Source organism: Sesamum indicum, linkage group LG13 (assembly GCF_026168435.1).
Source record: "Sesamum indicum cultivar Baizhima isolate 11 linkage group LG13, ASM2616843v1, whole genome shotgun sequence".
NCBI lineage: Eukaryota > Viridiplantae > Streptophyta > Magnoliopsida > Lamiales > Pedaliaceae > Sesamum > Sesamum indicum.
This window is the reverse complement of record NC_142669.1, coordinates 8518303-8543019: the sequence shown is the minus strand read 5'-3', so window position 1 is coordinate 8543019 and position 24717 is coordinate 8518303. Positions and strand designations below refer to the sequence as shown.

At 36.3% G+C, this 24717-nt stretch overlaps 4 protein-coding genes and 1 pseudogene across 4 annotated transcripts; 1 reads left to right on the top strand and 4 right to left on the bottom strand.

Annotated features, from left to right (window-relative positions):
* Positions 1 to 790: 790 nt before the first annotated feature.
* LOC148784476 (uncharacterized) lies at positions 791 to 7730 on the bottom strand (annotated as a pseudogene).
* A 202-nt stretch (positions 7731 to 7932) lies between these two features.
* Positions 7933 to 10922, bottom strand: LOC105176653 (syntaxin-51). Its single transcript, XM_011099523.3, has 6 exons — positions 10607 to 10922; positions 9872 to 10092; positions 9100 to 9305; positions 8896 to 8996; positions 8715 to 8759; positions 7933 to 8266 (listed from the first exon to the last, which is right to left on the bottom strand). The coding sequence occupies exons 1-6, from the start codon at positions 10607 to 10609 to the stop codon at positions 8135 to 8137; spliced, it is 708 nt and encodes a 235-aa protein (XP_011097825.1). The 5' UTR covers positions 10610 to 10922; the 3' UTR covers positions 7933 to 8134.
* A 1729-nt stretch (positions 10923 to 12651) lies between these two features.
* On the top strand, positions 12652 to 16592 carry LOC105176652 (serine/threonine-protein phosphatase PP-X isozyme 2). Its single transcript, XM_011099521.3, has 8 exons — positions 12652 to 13076; positions 14695 to 14847; positions 15012 to 15074; positions 15151 to 15236; positions 15480 to 15555; positions 15638 to 15906; positions 15977 to 16055; positions 16224 to 16592. Exons 1-8 carry the CDS (start codon positions 12936 to 12938, stop codon positions 16272 to 16274), a joined length of 918 nt encoding a protein of 305 aa, XP_011097823.1. The 5' UTR covers positions 12652 to 12935; the 3' UTR covers positions 16275 to 16592.
* Positions 16593 to 16950: 358 nt separating this feature from the next.
* Positions 16951 to 20320, bottom strand: FTSZ1-1 (homolog of bacterial cytokinesis Z-ring protein FTSZ 1-1). The gene is made up of 6 exons (XM_011099519.3): positions 19923 to 20320; positions 19193 to 19292; positions 18773 to 19002; positions 18389 to 18556; positions 17807 to 18040; positions 16951 to 17365 (listed from the first exon to the last, which is right to left on the bottom strand). The coding sequence occupies exons 1-6, from the start codon at positions 20196 to 20198 to the stop codon at positions 17099 to 17101; spliced, it is 1275 nt and encodes a 424-aa protein (XP_011097821.1). The 5' UTR covers positions 20199 to 20320; the 3' UTR covers positions 16951 to 17098.
* A 913-nt stretch (positions 20321 to 21233) lies between these two features.
* Positions 21234 to 23441, bottom strand: LOC105176649 (V-type proton ATPase subunit e1). The gene is made up of 4 exons (XM_011099518.3): positions 23281 to 23441; positions 22906 to 23043; positions 22350 to 22397; positions 21234 to 21621 (listed from the first exon to the last, which is right to left on the bottom strand). Exons 2-4 carry the CDS (start codon positions 23001 to 23003, stop codon positions 21555 to 21557), a joined length of 213 nt encoding a protein of 70 aa, XP_011097820.1. The 5' UTR covers positions 23004 to 23043; positions 23281 to 23441; the 3' UTR covers positions 21234 to 21554.
* Positions 23442 to 24717: the final 1276 nt, after the last annotated feature.

The window sequence follows — 24717 nt, the reverse complement described above, 5'->3', positions numbered from 1 at the left end:
TGCATTAAAAAAAATTATCAAATAGTTTTTGCGTGTAACTTTGTAAAACAATGAAAAATTTTAAATATAAAGAAACGATTATGAGTTTCAATAAAATGAAAGCATTACTAAATATTATGCGCGCGAGTCGTGCGTGCCACCGTATCTATTATTATATTTATAGCCTATTATAAAGGGAAAAGGGTTTATAAACTCAAGATACTTTTCAACTTTCCAACTCATATTAAATTAACAACTCAATCAAGTTTCTTTAGAAAAATAATTATATGTAATTACATGTACTGAAAAATTAATTTTATTTCCATTTTATTTAAATTTATTGTTAATTGAAATTGAAATAACATACTAGTATTTATTTTGTAGGTATATATAGCCATCATTACCAATATAACATATATTTACAAATTAAGTGTCAATTTTTATTTAATTTGAGTAAAATATATATTGATAACTAATGAATTAAAAAAATATGAGACAGTTATGTAGGTGAGGTTGTAAAGCAATGTCAAATTTTAATATAAAGGAACAAATTATGAATTTTAATAAAATAAAAGTATTACTAAATATGTATACACGCAGGTATTATATGCCATCGCATCTAGTATTATATATATATATGTATATGCAAATATCGAGTGTGCTTTATCTTTAGTAGATATAATTTATTGTGGTATATAATATTTTAAACAAACGATTTTAAAAAATAAAAAATTACTTTTGAAAAATTTTCATATGAAAAGAAGCACAACGGTAGAGGTTGGTATCATGTGAATATAAATATGAAAGAAGACTATAATTTGGCCTTGTAGTGGCATTTCTGGTCAAGACTCCGGCTTGCGAGATGGACTTCCAGATCACAAGAAGCGTAGGCGACGACGGAAATGTCGATTAGTAACCGCAGTTTCCCCGGAAGTTTGACGTTAGACTGCAAAGGCAACATGCCGGATGACGTCGGAGTAGAAATTCGAGTCGGAGAGCAGGCGATCCGCCATTTGTTGGAAAAATAATAGGTTTCAAGTAATCGAAACAATGTTTTGAAATATTTCAATCGGATTTAGAAATCAAAAGCAATAAAGCCACGTTGGAACAGATAACATAAAGCGATCAGAAACGCTATTTACGACAAGAAATTTAAATAGAAAACTTACAACGAGAATTGTATCGTAACAATTCTCAGTCCAATTTGAAGTCGTTAATTTTTAACTGAATCGCAGAATAACTGCTTGCCTTGAAGAAAATATACGCCCCGTATCAGCAGTGCACCAGGTTCAACGTAATTTCTCCCAGGATAAGACGGTTACAGTTCTTCGGTTTTAGCACTATACCAAAGAACACCTCGAACAACACTCAAAAACTTATTGAAACAAGAGACTCAAATCTTGAAACAAAATATAGAAGCCAAAAGAGAGAGTTTGAGAGAACTCAAAATGAGAGCTTGTTGTTTTGGTGTGTCTCAAATGAAGAATGGACAAGCCTATATATAGGCTTCCAAAAAATTCAGCCATAAGAAGGACATAATGGCAATAATTTCCCCACATGAAACCGTCCAAAATGAAATGAAGTAGCAGTAAAATTTTGTGGCAGTTTTTCCATCTCAATCAAATGCAGAGTAAACCAAATTGAAAGTGAATTAATGTTGTTGCTGTTACAAATTGCTGTTTCAGATATGTGTGTTTTCATCTTTTGAAATTTCAAATTCAACAATCCCCCACAAACTCATAGATTTGAACTCAAGTTTCCATGACTTGCTTTCAACAATGGTACCTTCCGGTTTGAACCACTGTCTAAGTTATCTAACGTCAGTTGTCACCAGGTCAAATGGAACTAAGCCTTGAATTTAAGCCTGTGAGTGTGACAACGTCTGTCAGTAACAACAAGCCACCAGCTATGTGTTGATCTTTAGGGTTAACACTTAGGCCATGTGTCCTGATCCTGTTCATGAATGCTTTCAGGAATAATCCAATCCTTAGTTGCGGCCAAAGAACGACATTCATTTAGTTGGGCGTCTCCAGGGATGCACTGCTAGCATCTCGTCTTATAAGACTTGACCCCATTCAGAGTTAGACTCTTACTATACTTGCAGTAGCAACACCTTCCAGAATTTCAGGGGACAGACTCCAGATACAAAGTATCAGTCTATTTGGTGCTCCGACATACCCTTACGACTTGTTGATACCACATTGAACCTTCTTTGTGGGATCTCCACTCAAAAGGTTGGGTTGCCGTCGTAGATATATCACTGATGGGTTTTCAGTCCCATCCCCAATCTGGACTTATGAACTTGTGACAGATTCAATCCTTTCGTCAAAGGATCAGCCACATTGTCCTTTGTTCCCACAAAGTCAATGTCTATTACTCTGTCTCACACTAATGCCCTTATAGACTTCAGTCTAACTTGGATGTGTCGTTTGGTCTTTTGATTGTATTTACGACTCCTCACCTTTGCTATTGTGGTTTGGCTATCACAATGTACATCAATCGGTGAAAGAGGCTGACTTACAATGGGAAGTTGTGATAACAACCCAAATAGCCATTCTGCCTCGGTACCAGTCGTATTTAACGCACATAACTCGGCTTCAAACGTAGACCGGGTTATCAAAGTCTGTTTTGCAGACTTCCAAGAGACTGCGTCCCCACCTAAGGTAAAAACATATCCTGAGCACCCATTACTCCCGGAGTTTTTGGCTATCCAGCTAGCATCACCATATCCCTCAAGAACAACAGGGAATCTGCCATAATGTATGGCTAGTGACACCGAGCCCTTTAAGTACCTTAGTACTCTATCCAAAGCACCCCAATGAGTTTTGTCAGGACAACTAGTGTATCTAGCCAGCTTAGAGACAGAAAATGATATATCTGGTCTCGTGCCATTTGCCAGATACTGTAAGCTCCCAATAATTTGGGAATACCTTAGCTGTGCAACCGGAACACCACTTTCATTTTTGAATAAAGCTACAGAAGGATCATATGGTGTTTTAGCAATTCTACTGTTTTGATAACCAAATTTCTCAATTATCTTCTCAACATAATGAGATTGAGAAATGGTTATCCCATCAGTTGACCGAGTCAACTTGATACCAAGAATCACATTAGCCTCACCCATATCCTTCATTTCAAACTTGTTTTTCAAAAATGACTTGGTTTCGGTAATAATATCTAGACATGATCCTATTAACAGAATATCATCCACATACAAGCATAGAATTATCATTTTATCTCCTTTAACCTTGCAGTATATACATTTATCATTCTCGTTTACAGTGAAGCCAAATGCAAGAATAGTTTTATCAAACTTTTCATGCCACTGTTTGGGTGCTTGTTTAAGTCCATATAGAGACTTAACAAGTTTACAGACTTTATGCTCGTTACCATGAGCTACAAACCCCTCAGGCTGATCCATGTAAATTTCTTCCTCGAGTTCACCATACAAGAAGGCTGTTTTCACATCCATCTGATGAATCGGGAGATTATACACCGAAGCAAGTGCTATAAGCACTCGGATTGTAGGCAATCGAGCTACCGGGGAATAGGTATCGAAATAGTCTATTCCCTCCTTTTGTTTAAACCCTTTAGCCACCAATCTGGCTTTAAACTTATCTATGGTCCCATTAGGTTTCAGTTTCCTTTTAAAAATCCACTTACATCCAATAGTAGTACACCCTGGAGGGAGATCGACTAGCACCCATGTTCCATTGGAAACAATGGAGTCCATCTCACTTTTGACAGCTTCTTTCCACTGCTTGGCTTCTGAAGAGGCCATAGCATCTTTGAAAGTTATCGGATCATCCTCGATGTTGTAAGTGACAAAGTCACTTCCAAAATCCTTGACGATCCTAGCTCTCTTACTCCGTCTAGGTTCATCTGACTCCTCATGAGTCTGATTAGAACTACTAGGACCAACCCCCACATTTGACATCTTTTCCACATGTTCAGGAATAGATGTGGAGGCAAGTGAATCATCAAGCGAAACATTAGAAGGTATTCCTGTTTTTAAAGGAAATACATCTTCTAGGAATACAGCATCACGAAATTCGACTATTGTGCTGACCTCAATGCCTGGAATTTCTGATTTAATAACCAGAAATCTTAAGGCATAACTTGTCTCCACATAGCCCAAGAACACAGCATCGACAGTCTTAGGGCCCAATTTCTTTCGTTTGTGTTATGGGACTAGCACTTTTGCTAGGCACCCCCACACTCGAAAGTATTTCAGGCTTGGTTTCCTACCTTTCCACAACTCGAAAGGAGTAGTCATATTGTGTTTCAGAGGGACTCTATTCAGAATATGGCAAGCCGTATTCAAAGCCTCTCCCCACAAATACTTTGGTAACCCAGAGGTTAGTAGGAGACTGTTAATCATGTCTTTGTATGTTCTATTCTTTCGTTCAGCCATTCCATTAGACGAAGGGGAATAAGGAGGAGTCTCTTCATGAATAATGCCAAATGTTTGACAATATTCATTGAACTTACTCGACTCATATTCTCCTCCTCTATCGGACCTTAGTCTTTTAAGTTTTCTTACCAGTTTGGGTTTCTGCTTCATTTTTAAACAAAATAAATTTGTCTAAGGCTTCATCCTTATTTTTTATGAGAAACACATAACAGTATCTACTGCAATCATTTATAAAGGTGATAAAATATCGTTTGTGGTCCCTGGTCAAAACTCCATTGAACTCACAAATATCAGTGTGAACTAAATCAAGTATTTTCGAATCCCTTTCAATTGACTGATAGGGTTTCCTAACTTGTTTAGCTTCTACACAAACTTGGCATTTGTGATTTCGTTCAATATTTTGACTAGGAATTAAATTCAAATTCATCATTCGTTTGATTGAATTGAAATTTAAATGACCTAACCTACTATGCAACAGAGTAGAAGATTCAACATTCAATATAATAGAATCAGAAACATCAATTTTATTATTATCAACTCGAACTTTGAACAAGTCATCGTCTAAGTAGCCTTTACCAACAAAAATACCAAATTGCTGAATAACAACTTTATTAAACTTGAAAACCACTTCATATCCTTCCCTAACTATTACAGAACCACTAATAATGTTTCTTCTGACAGTGGGTACATGATGAACTCGTTTTAGTAACAGAATGCGCCCTGAAGGAAACTTCAAGTCCACACTTCCTATCCCAAGTACATCAGATGTACTGGAGTTCCCCATGCTTACTGTCCTTCCACTGATGGCCTGATAAGACACAAAGAGAGATTTATCAGCACAAACGTGCACATTCGCTCCAGTGTCAATCAACCAATCATACGGTTCGTAAATAGTCAAGAGTTCGGGTTGTACAGATACATACCCACCAGTTGCTCCTAAGGTGCTAGCACCGCTAGAACCTCCCACAACCATGTTGACAACTGTCTGCCCAATCTTGGCTTTTTTATTAGGACAAAGCTTGGCCCAATGTCCAACCTGCCCACAGTTTCAGCATGGTTTGTTTGCTTTTGGTTTCTTATTTTTGGAGGCCTTGCTTTTATTGATGGCTTTCGAGTTCGTGTTAATCTTATTCACTTTTGGTTTCCCCACTATAAAATTGGCCCTTGGTTGATGTTTAACAGGCATCTTGTGTGTTTGATTTCTATGTTCTTCCTCAATGCTGATAGCAATCATAAGATCATCCAAAGACAATCTCCCTTTCTGATGCTTGAGTGTCATGCCAAAATTTTCCCAAGATTTGGGAAATTTGTCCACTAAGGACATGACCAGAAACTTCTCGGGAAGCTTCATCTCAGCATCAGCCAGAGCATGCTCAAGGTTGATAATCTCATGAGTCTGTTCAGCTACAGACCGGTCCTCAACCATTTGATACCTCATGAACTTAGAAACAGAATACTTTTCGAGCCCTTGCTCTTCAGTATTATATTTCCGGTCCAACTCATCCCACAGAGACTTAGCAGTGTAAGAATCGGAACAATAGACATCGAATAGCGTATTTGACAGGGATGACAAAATCGCTCCTCTGCCTATTTGATCCCTTTATGTCCACTGTGTTATCTCAACAGTTTTGGGATCGGTATCAGTAGGTTCAGGTCTGATCACCTGAATCACTGACAAAAGTCCTTTCATCGTCAACCAAATTTTCATTCGTTGTTGCCAGCGTTTGAAAAATTGGCCCGAAAACTTGTCCGGTAAATCGGTCAAGTCGACCTTTTGTGTGATCGGAATTGCAACAGAAATCGGCTCAGCCATCTTTTAGTATTTTAGGAAACTAAAAGTAATATTTCAAAAATGCGTTTGAAAAAATAGCGTTTTCTACAACAGTTCCAACACAAAATCCGATTTTTCAAAACCTGTATATTTTCTTCAAGATTGTTGGAAAAATAATAGGTTTCAAGTAATCGAAATAATGTTTTGAAATATTTCAATCGGATTTAGAAATCAAAAGCAATAAAGCCACGTTGGAACAGATAACATAAAGCGATCAGAAACGCTATTTACGACAAGAAATTTAAATAGAAAACTTACAACGAGAATTGTATCGTAACAATTCTCAGTCCAATTTGAAGTCGTTAATTTTTAACCGAATCGCAGAATAACTGCTTGCCTTGAAGAAAATATACGCCCCGTATCAGCAGTGCACCAGGTTCAACGTAATTTCTCCCAGGATAAGACGGTTACAGTTCTTCGATTTTAGCACTATACCAAAGAACACCTCGAACAACACTCAAAAACTTATTGAAACAAGAGACTCAAATCTTGAAACAAAATATAGAAGCCAAAAGAGAGAGTTTGAGAGAACTCAAAATGAGAGCTTGTTGTTTTGGTGTGTCTCAAATGAAGAATGGACAAGCCTATATATAGGCTTCCAAAAAATTCAGCCATAAGAAGGACATAATGGCAATAATTTCCCCACATGAAACCGTCCAAAATGAAATGAAGTAGCAGTAAAATTTTGTGGCAGTTTTTCCATCTCAATCAAATGCGGATTAAACCAAATTGAAAGTGAATTAATGTTGTTGCTGTTACAAATTGCTGTTTCAGATCTGTGTGTTTTCATCTTTTGAAATTTCAAATTCAACACCATTAAGGTTAGTGTGAGGTTCAAACAGCGGGTGGCGCCGTCGGCAATCTCGCCGGTGGGGATGTAGGCCTCTCCGACTACTTTGCCTCTGTAAATGAGGAAAGCGGAGGAGTTAGTGTAATTGAAGTCCACTCGGTTGGGGTTCTTGACCGTGACGTTGGCATTTAGGGTTACGTTCAAGTGGACGTGTAGTTCGGCTGCGTCGATGGAGAAATGCAGGTCGGAGACGGCGATGGAGTCGACGGTTGGGATGGGGTGCTTGGGCTTGAATACCGTGAGGCCGAGGAGGAGGAAGAGGAGCGAGCCCAAGGCCACTGTCGCGGCAGCAACCCATAGACATATGCAGAGGCTCTTTTTGTTCATTCCGGCGGCGTGTGGTGGAGGACGGAGGAGGCAGCATTAATCATAGTTTCGCTTTGATAAATTCGTAAATAATTATAGAGCAAGAAAGATGGCAACAATATATATCTATTTTGCTGTAGTGATACTCCTGTCCGTATACGGTATGATTTTTGACAGATTTTGTTTGTGAAAAATCGAACAGATGGTAATTAGAGAGCTTTGTCTGCAGAATGATGACCGTATCTGAAGTTCGAAATCAAGAAAGAATTTCCTTGCCATAGTTGAGATGAGAGGGAAATCAATTGGCTGCTAATATTCAAGAACATGCGCCTTACAGTAGAGATAATCATCCATCCCTGATATTCACTACCATTTTCATTCATCCACAAGTCAATTTACCATACAGAGATGGAATCCTCAAATTCAATCATAGATCTCTAGCAAATTGAGATACTATCAGATTAGGCAAGAACACAAACAAAATACATGATTACACCGGCACTTATCATTGATGAATTTGCCTTGCTCAGAGGAGAAAATCTTGAAAATAGGTTTTGAGGCAACCATGGAGAACTCACTTTAATGATGAAATCATGTTGATTATACATGAAAAGCAATCAGAAATATTCTGTCTTTTTGAGATAAAGCACAAGGCGTTTTCGCTCTTCTCTTTTCCTCTTTCTTTACCAACATAAAAATTATATTAATCCAGGGCACAAACACACAAGAGAGGTCTAATGCATCATTTCTTAGATCACAAATATTTGACCAGCATATATATAACTGCAACCAAGACGACAATTCCTATAACTGATAAAAGCAGGCACAAGCAGGAGCAGCCACCCTTGGTCCGCTTGTTCAGTATCGCTAGTCTCCTCTGTACTCGCTGTTTCGAAAGAAAACCAAGAAATGAATTAAAGTCAAACTTAGTTGGAGGGGAGAAAAAAGGAATCTTCAGATATGTTCAGAATTAGATACTACACATCAACAAGGGCGCAAAGCTACAACAAATGCCTCGTGATGCTAGTATATGTACATTCGCTTACAACACAATATGACAGCATCACGTGAACCAATCATGATTCTATGTTTGACAGTGTAATTGTTGAAATCAAGAAACATGATACTACTGTTCTACTTTAACTTTAAACAGATTTTAAGAATCTATTATCTCATAGTAGACAAGGTATAACTACCTCGTTTCTGAAGCTGAGTTGTTGATTATTATTTTCTTACATGTGAAGGTTTAAATACCTAAAGGTAATCCAAAGCTACACTTAATAGCAAAATAAATTTACTATTGTTTGAGAAAATAATATAGAAACAACTATCACCTGTAGTCTGGAGTCTGTAACCTCAACGTGTTGATCCAGATCATCCTGCACATTAAGTCATTAAACAGATATGAACTTCACCAGCACAGCATCTTACAATTGAGGAATTATTAACGACTTGCTTTGACGAGATAACAAGAGATAGGTATCATAAAAATGAAGTGGAAACAAGAAAACCCACGATCAGTCTTGTATGTAGATCAAGCTCTTCATTCACTGCCAGTGCAATGTGTTTAGTACTTATCACTGTCTCCTCCAATTTCTCGAGACCCTCATCTTGCTCTGCAGCGAAAGTAAGGATTAAGATAAATAACAGAAAAGTCAAAAAGGAAAGTAACGGACAAAAACGCAAATGAAGTTAAAGAAACGAGCTACAGAAGCTAGCCTTTCATGATTTGTCTTTGAAGCCCGACAATGCCATGGTTGTCAAGGCCAGTTGTTCTGCTCATGGCATCAGCAGGCTTTATCTCAGGCCCAAGTAAGCTGTCTCTATTTGCAAAGTTTGACATGTTCAATGTGGAAGCCATTTGGTTTACTTTTGATCTCAAATTAGCAACCATGTCCTTGCGACGATTCATTTCTTTCTCAGTCCTGTATACAAAAAAGGGCAGTTTGAGAATGGAGTATGAGGACTACAGGTTTATTACAATCAGGTGCCGAGTCTGCACAACCTGAAATCAAATTAGTGAAACAGCACCAAGTAACTTGTTACCAGAGCCACTGAGGCAAAAACAATTTAGGAACCTCAAACGTATGGAGCTAACCCAAGTTGCCAATAAATGCATCAATACATACAAGCTAATACAATAGAAGTGAAGTGGAATATAATCTTTTCACAAAATACATAAACAAGCAATAAGAAAGAGCTAGAGTTTCCAAGGTCACTCTAGGTACAATTAATTATATCCCATCAAATTTTCAAAATAGATAGTCATGGTTATCATTACGGCCCTTCAGACTCAGGTGCAACTACAGCATACAACAGATCAATTGCATATAATTATGTCGGTTCAACACTGGGATAGGGTAATTGATAAGAGAGATTGAAGCAGGTGGAAAGAGGGGAAGCCGGGTGAAGCCATTTTAGCCCATGCAAGCGAGCTAGTATAATCCTAAAAAGTTCCAGATCTTTACTAAGAAACAATTAGATAACTTACAATGGTTGCTTTCCAGGAAGCTTCGAGAGAAGAGACTGCAGGCTGTCCAGTCTGGTTCCCAGTATGGTAATTTTCCTTCGGATGGCAGATGAATGGCGTTGCGCTTCTGGCCCAGTTGCAGGCAACGAACTCCTTTCAGATATCATGTTAGTAATATCATCAGCAAGTCTGACTGCTTCATTATATTCCCTCACCCATGAGTCCCCAGAAGCTGCCATTCTCTGATCAACGCGGAACATAGTTTTTTAGTAAGCAAGCAACCAACTACAAACAGAGAAAAATTTATTCTTCTAACTACTAAATTTAATTTTGCAGTGGTTACATGTTATTTAATTTTGCAGTCGACAAATTAGTATGAACATGACATAGAAACGTAGGACTTAGAAACGCAAGTTTCAGCATTTTGCAGACGTATCTTCAAATAAACACCAGGACATAAGACTATAAAGATAACACCGAAGTCGATGTGGAGCAGAAAATGACAGTCTGAACAGCCAGTAACCCTCGCAGGAATCAAAACAGCATTAAACTCCAATCCAACACAACAACACCCAACAACAAATTCGAAAACCCCGACAAACAGGAAAAGAGTACAACATAGCTCAAATAGAAGAAAACTCAACACCCCTCGAGCCAAAATTGAAGCAGCAACCCAGCTGAATTTTTGGGGTGCAGTAGCTAAACGGCATGTGGAAAGCCGATCAAAAGCACAATTGACATTACACCCTTGCGTACCATTAAAACCCTCTAGCCGCAGGATAATTCAAATGGATAATTGCTTTTCCTTCCCAATTGGAATCAGCTATCAGAATTGTGGAACCGCACGAGGTATTGGTGAGAAGTGAGAGATTTGTGGAATAGCTGATTGAGTTTTTTTTTCTTTAAAGGGCAAACAACGTGACGTGACGGGCGGCGCCACCAGCTACCGGCAAAATTTGTCCGACCTGATCGTCTCCTTCGCCAATCGCATCCACACCACAAGTCAATGATTTTACACTGCTACACACCTTTTTTCCTATTAGAATATGGACTGCATTTTCGAAGAGAAAGTTCGAACGTGATTGATTATAGTTTGCTTGGGTTGTCCCTTGGGACCCAAACGGCGTCGTTTATCTCGAGGTTTCCTTTTTTTATTTTGAGCACAAAATCCAACCCAAATTGAATTTGATCAAATTTGAATAAATTATATAGCATTTGTTGTGTGATTTGTATACAATTCAAAAATAAATAAATAAATAAACGCATGCTACATATATTACATTTACTTTTTGGTTTATCAAAACCTGATTTTAATAAGAATTTTCAACCATGCCACTGACTGTGTACCCCAACTAGTAATGCAAATCAATAAAACAATCAGACACAATATTATTTAAATTTATTTAAATTATTATCGAATTTGAAACATTATATTCAAACTCAAATAAGTTTTAATTATACTAATAAATTGGGCATTTCTAAACATATATTGTTTGTTAACGAGTCCTAATTTTGTCTATAAAGTTGGGTTTGACTCCCACAAATACATAATTATTATTTTATTTCAATAATAGTTATTAATTTATTATAACAGTATGTATCGACTGATTGTATATATTTGATATTAACAATTAATATATATTGATTGTTATTTGAAATTTACAATATAATTACAAATAATTCCTTAAAAAAAATTATTTTTATTATTTGTTTTCTAATTCAATCGAGCTCGAGTAAATTTGATAAAATTTATTAAGTTAAAAGACTCGAGCTAAAAGAATCTTTTATCTGCTCAGTATCGAATAATTTAATTTATTATTCATACCAGATTTAATATATGGCCCATGTTTCTCAAATGTTAATTTTTTAAGCACCATCAATTATCTTGATATTTTATTTCTCCATAAGCCAATGTATTATTTTTGACAAAACAAAGCATAACAATTGAAAAGGGTTTAATACAATTAACTCCTTTGACATTTACAAGCCAAATTATTATTTTATTGAGAAAAAATAGCGATTTATTTCTCAGTCTTTATTAAAATAAAATAATTTATCTTATTGTTTAAGTGATAAATTATTTTATTTTAAAAAAATATAAGGAGATAGTTTGCTATTTTTTATTTTTTTTTCATAAAGCGGTATTTTGCACATACTACGTAGGCTAAAATGACTTTTACCTCTCTGTGTTTTGTTGAAAAAGCTAAAATTCATTCTGTTTTTTTCGAAATAGGCTAAAAATCCCCCTGTATTTTGTAAAACTTGGCAAAAAATGTCATTCTGTTAGTAATTAACGAAAAGTGCATTACACGCTCCTTGTGCTTTTGGAAATATTTTTTTTTACTGTTTTGAACTTGTCTCGTGAAATTTTATTAATCACATGTAGACATAATAATGTTAGCAGGTCAACACAAATATTTTATGAATTTATGTATTTGCCGATATTAGTAAAAAAAATTGAATAAAAAATTCATATCTATCTTTGATTGATGCATTGTTGACTTATTGCAGGTTAATACAAATATTTTATAACCAAATTACAATGGTGAAGATATATCTCATCACATACATTAGCGTGTGAAGTGAGTCAGTGTGACGATTTATAAGGATAATTTAATTTGGAAAAGATTTATTTGACATGTAATAAATTAATCGAAAAACAAATATAAATTTTTATTTAATTTTTTTACTAATTTTAATAAAATTTTAAAAAATTAATTAATAAAAAAATGTAATAATATGGGGGGGGTGGGCGGCCAAAATGACATTTCAAAGCAAGAGGGTGACATTTCAAAATAAAAGGAGTGCTGCATCCAGAAAACCTAATAAGGCAAGATATAAGGGGGGAAATCAAAATTCCCCGAAGTTTAAGCGCGAATCGTGAAAACCCCAGTCCAGAGAGAGAGAGAGTGAGCCTCACCACTGCTAACGTCAGTCAACAGTGGCAGTATCGAACTACAGTTTTACTGGAAGGAGAAGATCGCTATATATTCCGATGCGGAATCGCGGAATTGGTTGTTAATACGGACGGGATAGGGTTGACGCACGAAAAGAGCAGCGGCGTTTGGATTCCGAATCTGGGAAGATGTCGGACCTAGACCGGCAAATAGAACAGTTGAAGAGATGCGAACCGCTCAAGGAATCTGAAGTCAAGGCCCTCTGCCTCAAAGCCATGGAAATCCTCGTCGAAGAGAGCAATGTTCAGCGCGTTGATGCCCCAGTAACTGTAAGTATCGAAGAAGAAAAGTTTTGGCTCTAACGCACATTTTTTTTGGGGGGGGGGGGGTTGGTTTTGGTCCTTTTCTTTTATGGTTTTTGAATTTGAGGAGCTTGAGATTGATTTCGGTGGGAGTGATTCTGCTCTCGGATTTTTGTATTTGTTGTATTATTTTGAGTTATTAGTTGCTTGATGGATCTAGGTTTGGTTTTTACTGGAGTTTTTGTGAAATGTAAATAGTTTTTTGCCGATTTTGTATTTCTTCCATCATTGAAAATCTAGACCTTTACAAATTAAAGATTTATTGTCCAGATGTTATAGAGCTTTTTTTATGATAATAAGATGCTATGGAGCTCGACTTCTCATTTGTAATACTAGAAACAGGAGGTATTTATGTTAAGCACAAAAAACTGAAATTCATGGCAATTGGGTTTCTAAGTAGATTTTTGTTTTCTGCAATTGACTTGGGTCCTCTTTATGCTGCCAGTTTGTTGATTCAGAAAGTATGGAGCGAATAACAAGCTCCGACTCATATTGCTATTTGTTCTTGTTCTCTTTTTGGTTGTGTATGTGTGTGTGTTTGGGGGGTGGAGGGTTGGTTAATCTAATTTGGCTCAGAAAGTAAGGAAAACCAAGTCAATCACTCAGAAATGAGAAGTTCAATCAAAGAAAATACTAGCACTCACAGATATAGTTTTACTACAATTGACAATTAGGTCATGTCTGAGTAGTGGAGCCTCAGATATAGGAATGGTTGGTCAATGGAAAATATAGTGCATTTTAGCACTCATGTTCACCCAAAACACGATCTGGATACAGATTGACAACATTTTTACATATCATGTTTGGTAATTAGTACACGTGTTAAAAAAAAATGTACAACTGGATTGGATTTTCAGCCTCAGATGTGTTACTACCTCACTTGAAACTGTTTTTCCTGCCCATTTTGCTGAAGGTCTTCCGACTTTCATCATCAGTAAAGTCACGAGGCCAGAAAATATCGTAAAATAGTTTTTGATGCTTCTCAATGTTTTCCTCTTAATCCAGTTATAGACTTTGATTTAAATTTAAGGTATTTCCAATTGATTAATGAAATTGAGCAAACTGAGAGATTGAAGATATTAGTTTGAGAGCAGCTGATCTGCAGAATGATCTCGATGTGATCCAGCCAATGGTTCAAACAGAAAGGTTGAAGCTTAACCATAACAGGAACAGCTAGAACTTTTACTCTGAAAGAAGCCACATCTTAACGGGATAATAATTAGTTCATATTTTTTTAACTGGAGTCGCTTGTTCAAGTGATAACCAAATTACTTACAGTCACAGCCACAAGCCATCCTGACAAGTTGAAGAAAGTCGCAACTCGTAAAAATTGATGGTGCTAATCCTTCTCTCCCCCCTCCCCCAAAGGATTATTCGGAAACAATAAAAAAGTGCAAGGGGGAAACATGGCAATACAGACTCTTTAACCTTCTTTTATTACTCTATCCATTGCAAAGATGCCGAACTAGCTTCTATTATAACCCCATGGTACTCTAGTTACTGCCTTTCAGGTTATGGAAGCTGTTAATACAGTTGGCTGAGTTCTAATTCTATACTAATACCTTTTGCCAAGTGGTTGATGTAGATTTGTGGAGACATACATGGGCAGTTCTATGACATGAAAGAGCTATTTAAAGTAGGAGGTGATTGTCCACAGACAAATTACTTATTTCTTGGAGATTTTGTTGATAGAGGATTTTACTCTGTTGAGACATTTCTGCTTCTACTTGCTCTGAAGGTAATTGCTTACTACATTACTTGCATATAAGTGGTCCAGCATTTTTTATGATACCCAGTGTTCTGGGATAATACGAAAAGTCAAAAGCATATCTATGTACCCAATGCTCCATGTTTTCAGACAATAAAGCTACTTTGCTCAACTAACAGTTACTGCATTGACAGGTAAGATATCCTGATAGGATAACTCTCATCAGGGGAAACCATGAGAGCCGACAGATAACGCAGGTTTAGTCTTCATTCTTTTGTGAGGTTTTGAGGTACAATTTTGCATAAAATACTTATTAGCTTTCTCTTCTTCCAGGTGTATGGTTTCTACGACGAGTGCCTACGGAAATATGGTTCGATCAACGTTTGGAGATATTGCACCGAAATTTTTGATTACATGAGGTTGAGATCTTCTATTAATTTCTCAGGTCTTTGTGCAAAGCACAAACTTCATTTGAGTTTCATATGTTGGATGATATAACAAGGTGAAAAAGAATTAATAAAAGCTTAGATGAGGCAAACTTCAAAATGTGGTCTTGCACCTCCTTCATGCCTGTATTACCATGTTTCAATTTCCCATGTCCCTGTCATGGCTTATTTGGGGACACATTAATAATGTCATGTCCTTTTTGCTGTCTTTTGCAGCCTGTCAGCACTCATTGACAATAAGATATTTTGTGTTCATGGTGGTTTGTCTCCTGCAATTTCCACGTTAGACCAGGTCTAAAGAATATACTAAATTAATTATTTTGTGCTTTTAATTTGTTTTATCATATTAGATATTGATATCATCTATATTCCAGATCCGGATAATTGACCGAAAGCAAGAAGTTCCTCATGATGGTGCCATGTGTGATCTTCTGTGGTCAGATCCTGAAGACATTGTTGATGGTTGGGGTCTGAGCCCGCGTGGTGCAGGATTCTTGTTTGGTGGCAGCGTTGTCACTTCATTTAATCACACGAATAATATTGACTACATATGTCGGGCCCATCAGTTGGTAATGGAAGGTTATAAATGGATGTTTAATGAGCAGATAGTTACAGTCTGGTCTGCCCCAAATTACTGTTACAGGTAAAACTGCTATATGTTTCTCTTTCATTCATCTCCTTTGAATCTGTTACGAATTTTAGTCATGCCGCAGATGCGGAAATGTAGCTGCAATTCTCGAGCTAAATGAAAACCTAGAAAAGGAGTTTCGTGTTTTTGAAGCAGCCCCACAGGTACGTGCAAATGATTATGCGTGCCTGGGCACATGCTTCATGCTTCATGCTTCCTAAATGCTGATGTATTAACCATAGACCTATCTTGAGTCACCATGACATGTAGTTTGTCAACAGTGCATTTTTGCTTTCTTAAAATGCATTAATGCTGTTAATGGTTGAATGCAGGAATCAAGAGGAGCACCGGCCAAAAAGCCACCTCCAGACTACTTCTTATAGGAATGAAGTTAACACGATTTTAGGTAACTACAATTCTTCAATGGGCAATCTCATCATGTTGTGAATGCTCTGAAGCGGTAGACGAAGATTGTGCTTGAGTTGGGTAAAAAATGGTATCTATGAGAGATTTAAAGAGATGGATTTTGCACTTTGCCAACCACCTCTCTGAGCACTTGATTCTTTTGTATTTCTATTTATATATGTTCATGCTACTACAGTGTGTCAGATACCAAGGAACACCTTGTATATGAACCAAATTGCAGGTCCCTCACCCCCACAAACCCAGAAAAAGGAAAAAGACCAAGAAAATTGTTCATCTGTTTCTGCTTTCGGCTACGGATTTCAATTACTAACCAGATGGAGCACGTACGTAAAAAAATTTAATGGGGGTAAAGAGAAGACTTAATCTCTTCTGAACCCCTATAATCTATCAAATTATGAGTTATCTTTACAAGTCGAATCACATTAGTTCTTAAAAACATTTGACACAACATGGTCCTACAAGAATTTTCCATCATACAGGACTAGAATCATAATTTTCTTCGTTGAAGTGTTATCCATCAAAGGAAAATGACGTACTCTTCAAATAAGAATCAGTGGCCCTGTTCTCACTGTACAGATTTTAAGTGCTACGGTTCAATCTACCTATGGATGAAATTTCAGTTCAGCTACGATATAAGGGAATAGACTAAGAAGCATTGAGAAATTGCAATTCAACAGATGGTACAATCAATCATTATAACATGGAAATGCCACCTCAAGCCCTACCTGATGAAGAGAGAAACGAACTGATAAAAGAAAGGTACGAACCAAACACAAAAAGGTTAAAAAAAGAGCCTCCGAGCAGGCATCCTAGAACTAGTCGCAGGAGAGGTTGGTGGATTGATAGTGACTGGAGATTTCATGCCGTCTGGGCTCCCAGTGGGCTTATCAGCTAGCTTTGCACCCCTTGGGTCTGTCAGAAGAGTCTTCTGAAACGACTGAGTGAAACCAGTGGCAATAATGGTGACGTGGATCTCCCCATTGTAACGCTCATCCACAACTGCGCCAAATATAATGTTGGCAGAAGGATCTGCTAAACTCGTAACGACCTGGAAGCAAATGGTGATGAATTTAGAAAGAATAACACACGAATCCAATATCTTAGTTTTACTTTTTGGTTATGGTTCTTTCATGCGCCCTGGAAACTGTAATAGTAAAGTGATCTGTGCCCTTTTCGTCATTTTCTGAATATATGCATACATTTTTGGTTTACACAATCGTTTAAATTATACTGGGATACAACATAAATTGCAGATTACTCCCTCATCTTCCATGTGTGGACAATATACAGTTGGGTATCCCCATCAATCAGAGGCCCTAGAAACAGAGAGTTGCTGATGCTTTAGTGGTAGTTGTGAATCCACAAAAATAATGCTATGTGAGATTTTACCCCAAAGAGAAAGAAAAAGGGAAAAAAAGAGTTACGAAGGTGTGATTCTTGGGAACAGAAAAACAAAAGAAAAGAAACATGGAGAAAGGTGGCAGAATACCTGTGACACCCTATTCACTTCCTGCAATGTTATATCTTTCCCTCCAGTAATATTGTACACAACTCCAGTAGCGGATTGAATAGAAGAGCCAATCAGTGGAGCCAAGGTTGCTTGTTCAGCTGCTTCTTCAGCTCGGTTCTTGCTTGCGGAAACACCAACTCCAAGCATAGCAGTACCAGAGTCCTTCATGACTGCCTTCACATCTGCAAAATCCACATTTACCAAACCAGGTATCTGCAAAAACAAGAAGAATGATTGAATTCTCGTGAGATGCAAGCTGTGAATAAGTTTCTGATGCATACATAACCTGGGAATGAGATCCACACATGTAACATGAATAAAGTTTTTGGAATATTTTATGCATCATAGAAATTCAGTAGTCTCCAGAATGACTTGGGAATGCGTAATCAGGATATCAAACATCAAAATAATTTTTTCACATCTAGCTGAGTGAGGCAAATTCAAGACAGAGTGAAAAGGTCAGATATTCAAGCATGCTCCAATGCTCTGGGGGAGTTGAGAAACTTATTAAAGAGCCAGAAAATTCCGGACGATGCACTATAAAATCTTATCATCACTTACCGTGATTATATCTGATATCCCTTGAACACCTTGACGGAGCACATCATCTGCTAGAAGGAAAGCATCTTGAAGGGCAGTCTGTTCATCAGCAATATCTAGGAGACGATCATTTGGAATTACAATAAGCGTATCCACATTTTTCTGGAGCTTTTCAATTGCTTCGAGAGCCTGAAACAAAATTATATGCAAAGCAAAACAGTGTTGAGATATGTTCAATGAATTCTTGTTTCAAAGGGCACATATCCTTAGCACGATAGAGTAAGAGAAGTATACCATAGGGCAAAATCATCCAATTCAAAAGGAAACTCATAGTAAAATAACCGAGAAGAACAAGACATTTATTCTTGTTTCTCTATAATTGGAAAAGAACAGAAGAACACCTACCTGCATAGATCTTTTACGTCCTTCGAAGCTGAAAGGGTAGGTTACAACACCAACTGTCAAATACCCTGACTCCTTTGCTATTTGTGCAACAACAGGGGCAGCACCAGAACCTGTACCCCCACCCATCCCTGCTGTTATAAATACCATATCTGATCCCTTGAGGGCATTTGCAATGGCTTCCTTTGATTCTTCTGCAGCCTGTTCCCCCAAAAGTGGGTTGCCGCCAGTACCTGCATTCCAGCAAGACTGTTGTCACAAACTGAAACAGTTCTACCATCAGACCACGCTAGCCAAGTTGGATAGATAACTATACATGTAAAGCAAATCCATGATGACATCATTTTCCGTTTTAGCATGTAAAACTATTGCATGTTCAAGTTTAAAAAGATCAAATAGTTGCCAAAATGCGAAGAGTCTAACCAAGTCCACGAGTCAAAAGCTCTCCAATCTGAATAGGATTCTCAGCAGCAGATTGCAGTAGAGCTTGAGCATCCGTGTTTATGGCATAGAAGTCCACTCCCTATCATTAAGTAGGGACAGAAAATTGTCTCAGGAAATTTAGATTATTAGAAAAAGAAATGCCTGAAATAAGAGTATAATCACATGTCAGAAAAATGTGAAAAAGAATGTTTGCACTTGATTCACTATGAGATGAAAACATGATAATCAATATAATCGACTGAAACATGTTAGTAAACATTAATGAAAGTGGATTTAAATGCCAATAAACACCACTCCCGGACTTCTAAAGCAGAATAACTCTCTAAAATAGCATCCATATTTGAAAAGAAGTTCTTTGCACAAGACAATGTCTTCCTACAGTTTTAGAAATAACTTCAACCACATTCCTCTTATCAGATAATCATTGCCATTCGCCCGCACTAAAGAGGACTCAATTTTAGCATATTATCCAACCACAAGTAACATCTTCTTATGGCACTAAGACTTGCTTAACTCGAAGTCCAGTTCCTGTAACCCCTTGCATATTACCGTAACCACTATCACCACTCATCCATACACTTACAGCAGCAAAATTGCCGACCAAATTTAGCTTCAAAAAGTCAAATCTTAAGGTAAAAAACGCCAGTGAAAAAGTAAACCAAAACCCAACCGCATTACACAAAGAAAAGAAGGGAAATTCTAAGTCAACCGATAAGCCGCTGCCAATCATGCGATTAACGGCATTGTTACCACCGCCGCCGACGCCAACGACCTTAATCTTGGCGGAGTCCATAGGAATAAACGAGCACTGAACCCCACTCCGATGGCGTCTGAAACTGCAAAAACTTCGCCGGCGAGAGCTAGAGAAGGAGACATTAGAACGTGCATTTTTAGATAGCAACGGGGAGAAACCGATGGAAATGGAGGCGGTGGAAGAGTGAGAGGAGGCCAATTCAGAGGCTGGGGTGGAGAATCTGGTGGCCATTAACGCGAGCTCGGTTACAGGTATGAGAAAGTGAGTGATTTTGTTATCTTTTTGTCTTTGTTGGGTTACAATAGCATTTTAGGGTTTTAGATTTTTCAAAGAAATTTGTTTTATCTGATTTTCACAAGTGTGTATGCTTGTTGGCCCTACTCCTCTCCCGCTCTCTTTATAGTTTATACATTCACAACTTGTTCCTTATTGTGTATAATACATACGATAATTTTGTTTTTTTATGAATAAATTTTTATAATTTCAAAAATTATATTTAATATTTTTCAGGTTAGATTTATTTTTATTTAACAAAATTCACGTAATTTGTTAGTATAACAAGAAATGTACAGAAAGAGGTACGTCTTCATACTTACAAGATAGTTTGATTAGAAAAAAAAAAAAATTAATCTGCTATAAGTTAATTATAAATTAATCAAGGATAAATATAATTTTTTATTAATATCAACAAATTAAGTAAAATTTAACGAACATATAAATCTATTTGTTAGACGAAAACAAACATTAAATGTATTAAATGTAATTTTCAAAACATATATGTAACTACAACAAATCTCAGGAAAGAGTGGTGTAATTATCCATGAAATAACATTTCACACTTTATTTTAAATAAAAATAAAATATATAAACAAACACATCACATTTCAAAAATAAATAAATTAATAAATCAACTTAAAAGATATTATTGACACAGCAAAAAAATTAATGTACAAATATCAGAAATTGCGATTTTGAAATAAAAAAATCTTTACCTTATATAATTGTAGAGGTATAATTACTTAATAATTGAAGCGCACTCATGACATATTTATTTATTTTATCAAAAAGAAAAAATTAAGTCGGGTTTTACAATAGTGAAAGTCATAGTATATGCGACTTGCAATGTGGAACTTCATATGTTTACATTGAAACCAGAAGTTTACAGTGAAAAAGAATGCTTAAAAACTTCATTAGAAATCAACAGAAAAATTAAAGCCCCTAATGCATTTGAGTTTTCCAGACCTTAAACGGTAGCATAAAAATGAGTTGTGCAGAATGAATCCTCATTCCCAAATGGCTTACACAGATATAGAAGCTGATGATACAAACTCCAGTTTCTTATTCGCTCCTAACTCCTAAGTAACAGCAAATATGATAAAATCCTTAAAAAATCAATGAAAGATCAGAGAAGATAAAAGTACATTAAAGTTTTCTCCATCACTGAAAATTACATACAAATCTGACAAAAACCGGATTCTTTGTACTGCATGGTTATACCCCAAAATGTTATTTATCACTCTCCATTTCTCCATTCACAAACAATAATATGGATTTGCAAAAGGATACCACATGCTTCTCATAGATACATCACTCTGATTCGTTCAAAATCGGGACAATTAGAGGTTTCATCTGCGACAAATACACTATCGCCCACCTGCAAATGAAGAGCAGAAGCAGGGTGAATCATCAATGGTCTTTAGCATCATTTGCAAAAATTGATGCAAAATTTAGTAATGTAACAGCCAACCGCCCCCAGCGCCAACCGAAATAAAACATTGAACTTCAGCGTCAAAGTTATTGTCTCTGCTGAAGTTCAAATGGAAGCCCAAACAGCACCATAACAACTATTATTAGTCAACCCAAGGAAATTCACAACGTTCTCAAGGACCTCAGTAGTACACATGCCAGATGATTGAATAGAATCAACAAATGAGACAAGAACAAAGCACATCGCAAAGCTGAGCTGAAGAGCTCCTTGCCAGAGGGGAAGAACAGTTCATAGGATTTAAGCTTGCCAGAGTACAGTTCTCAAAAGAATGTTACAACAGAATCCAATTTTCAACATTTATTAGAATAGGAGACTAAGCCTATTCAGCATCAGATAAAGATCGGGGAAGCAGTCCAGGATTCAGATAATTCGAACTTATAATACAAGGTAAAGATTATGTGTTTAAACCAAAAAAGCGTAAGCATCTGATGAGATTCTTAACCAAATTTCGGAATATTGCCATGGTTATTTAGTGAGAAACATCAGCTACAGCAGAAGAAACAGAAGAAATGAGAAAAAGGAAATTCATGCTTGTACATACTATTAGGACAATTTGTTTAAGCAACAAGCATGCATGCATTTATTTGTTACTTAAAAGAGGGAATATGACTTACATCATCCAACAGCATACCGTGGCAGTAATAATCAATGTCAGATGTAACCTGCATTGCAAAACAGAATTAGCTCTGTGCTGAAAGAAGTTCAACTGAAGCCCAAGCAAATGTGGCAAGCAGAGAAAACATATTGAGCATGTCTAACAAGTAACAACCTCAACAGCCAAATGCAACTGCAGTTGTAAACCCTTTTCATTCCCAAGCACTAAATGAGCACCCAAACAAGCCAACCGAACAAGTGAGATAAATACTTAAATAGAAATTCAGATATTCACTTGGCCATCTTTAGATTCAAACATAGCAGTATCGCTATATTTCCTACTAGTAACAAGAACTTTCCATAACTCCTGTGGGCAGCTCTCTAGCTTAGAGAAGTATGCAACAAACTCAAAACATAAAGCCTACTTGTCCTATTCATATACATTGCTTTGTGTTGACACAAGATAGATAGCTACGAACTATGGTGACTAAAGAAGTTGTGAATGCGCAGTAGGTAACTACCACATAAAACCAAAAACATAGAAAAAAATTAAGAAAAACTACGTAAAACACATACAGATTCGCAGAGGGTCCTCTGTTGCAGCAGATCCTGGCGCAAAGGGATGCAATAATCCCAACCACTAGGAAGATTAGGGTAGTTACAAAGAACCCCATCTCCAACACACTCCCCGACAATATACCAATTGAACTGTAACTGCAACAACGAATTTGAGCCAACAAATCAATATGGAGATCTACACTTCCAAAATCAAATTATATATTCCAGATTCCAAGTGTTCTATAAATAACAAGATGCCACTGAAGAAATGCAATAGTTCCAAAACTAAAGTATTAAAGCTTATAGCAATTCAACGCGATCACGCATTGCAAAGAACCCTAAAACATTATCGGAAAAAGGTAGCAAAATAATTCACAACAAGACGAAACTCACTACGGTGGGAACACGATAAGCACCCCCAAAACTCCGGCGACCGGAGATGGTTCTGGAAGCCGGTTGAAGCTGCTGATCCGGCGTCGCTTTGATCAGATTCGATGCTTTCTCAACGAGTGGAAGTTTATCAATCGCAAAATGATGTCCAACGTGCGATTGAAACAATTTTTAATTTTATTTAAGGGGAAAAAAAGGAAGTAGTTTGGGTCTGAATTTATGTGGGCTAAAAGTCTTACTTTATGGGCTTCAGTAGGCCCAACTGTATTGAGTGTTGGGCCCAAACCTCGGCCTCATCCCAATTATTCTAAAAGTTCTTAATTACTATTTTAAAGTAATAATAGTTATGAGGATAAATTCAAACAAGAAAAATAAACCAAAAAATTTGTATGATTATGAAGTCAAAATTGTGAATGTTAATCCTAGAATTTTATTAAATAATTATTTAATGTACTTAATTAATTATTAATAAATATATAAATATAATGATGATTTTGACAAATCTCCTATATAAATCCAGAGTTTTTTTTTTTAATAAATCTATTTAAGGAATATAATTATTTAAAAGGCAAATCACAACGGGATCCCATAAAATTTATGATAATTACAAACACTCTTTTGTTATTTGAAAAATTATGATTATGAAATTAATTCGTTTAACATTTTTCCCTCATGACAGCCACTTGGATATTTATTAGACGATTTTTATTCCAGAAGGATATTTGTAATTTTTCATATAATGAGGAATATTCATAATTATCCAAATTTGGGGGAGTCCTTTGTAATTTCTTCTTCTTATTATTAAAATATGGCAATGTCTCTAAAGAGTAGTGTGAAATTAAATCTACAAAACTTTTCATATATCATAAGGATTTTAAGCAATTGACCCTGTGTGATATTACAAATGAGCAAATTACCCTATATAAATAAAAATAATAATTTATCTCCCTAGACAGAGAGGTAAATAACTCCATTTTAAAAAATATAAGAAGATAAACTACAGTATTTTTTTTTAAATTAAAAGGGTGAATTACTATTATTTTTATAGGGCATAATTTGCTTATTTATAATATCACGAAGCGATTGTTCGTATTTTTTCCATTTTACAATTAATAGTAGAGATTGGATAGGATAAGAAGAAAAATTAAATTAAGTGTAAATTGATTAATTTATTTATTCTTGATCGCAGCATAATACGATAGATTGATTAAGAGGTAATGACATGATTAGGACCCTGCACCCTATGTCTATATCATATTATAATTTATCCATATTTGAATTAATCAATCTCAGTTAATTACTCTCTCAAGTTTTTGACTCAAACACATTTTAGTCTACAAAATTTAGTTTGACTAATCCAATCCAATGCTGCACCTAAACCCCTTTAATTAATGATTTGTAGATTAATTATCGTAATTATTAATTTCTGACTCAATTTGT

Bases quoted from the DNA above. Each gene is read 5' to 3' on its own strand.
- FTSZ1-1 (XM_011099519.3), bottom strand. From the start codon at position 20,198: ATGGCCACCAGATTCTCCACCCCAGCCTCTGAATTGGCCTCCTCTCAC. The intron at 19,293-19,922 runs GTTGACTTAGAA...ACTTAATGATAG, and splicing joins TGATTGGCAGCGGCTTATCG to GGAGTGGACTTCTATGCCAT. The intron at 18,557-18,772 runs GTAGGTGTTCTT...ATTTTGTTTCAG, and splicing joins GACGTAAAAGATCTATGCAG to GCTCTCGAAGCAATTGAAAA.
- LOC105176653 (XM_011099523.3), bottom strand. The intron at 8,997-9,099 runs GCTAGCTTCTGT...CTTTCGCTGCAG, and splicing joins TCAAAGACAAATCATGAAAG to AGCAAGATGAGGGTCTCGAG. The intron at 8,760-8,895 runs GTGGGTTTTCTT...CTTAATGTGCAG, and splicing joins ATCTACATACAAGACTGATC to GATGATCTGGATCAACACGT.
- LOC105176652 (XM_011099521.3), top strand. From the start codon at position 12,936: ATGTCGGACCTAGACCGGCAAATAGAACAGTTGAAGAGATGCGAACCG. The intron at 15,556-15,637 runs GTCTAAAGAATA...TCTATATTCCAG, and splicing joins CAATTTCCACGTTAGACCAG to ATCCGGATAATTGACCGAAA. The intron at 15,907-15,976 runs GTAAAACTGCTA...GTCATGCCGCAG, and splicing joins GCCCCAAATTACTGTTACAG to ATGCGGAAATGTAGCTGCAA.
- LOC105176649 (XM_011099518.3), bottom strand. From the start codon at position 23,003: ATGGGGTTCTTTGTAACTACCCTAATCTTCCTAGTGGTTGGGATTATT. The intron at 22,398-22,905 runs GTATGTGTTTTA...TTTGCAATGCAG, and splicing joins AGAGGACCCTCTGCGAATCT to GTTACATCTGACATTGATTA. The intron at 21,622-22,349 runs GTAAGTCATATT...CTTCATTTGCAG, and splicing joins ACGGTATGCTGTTGGATGAT to GTGGGCGATAGTGTATTTGT.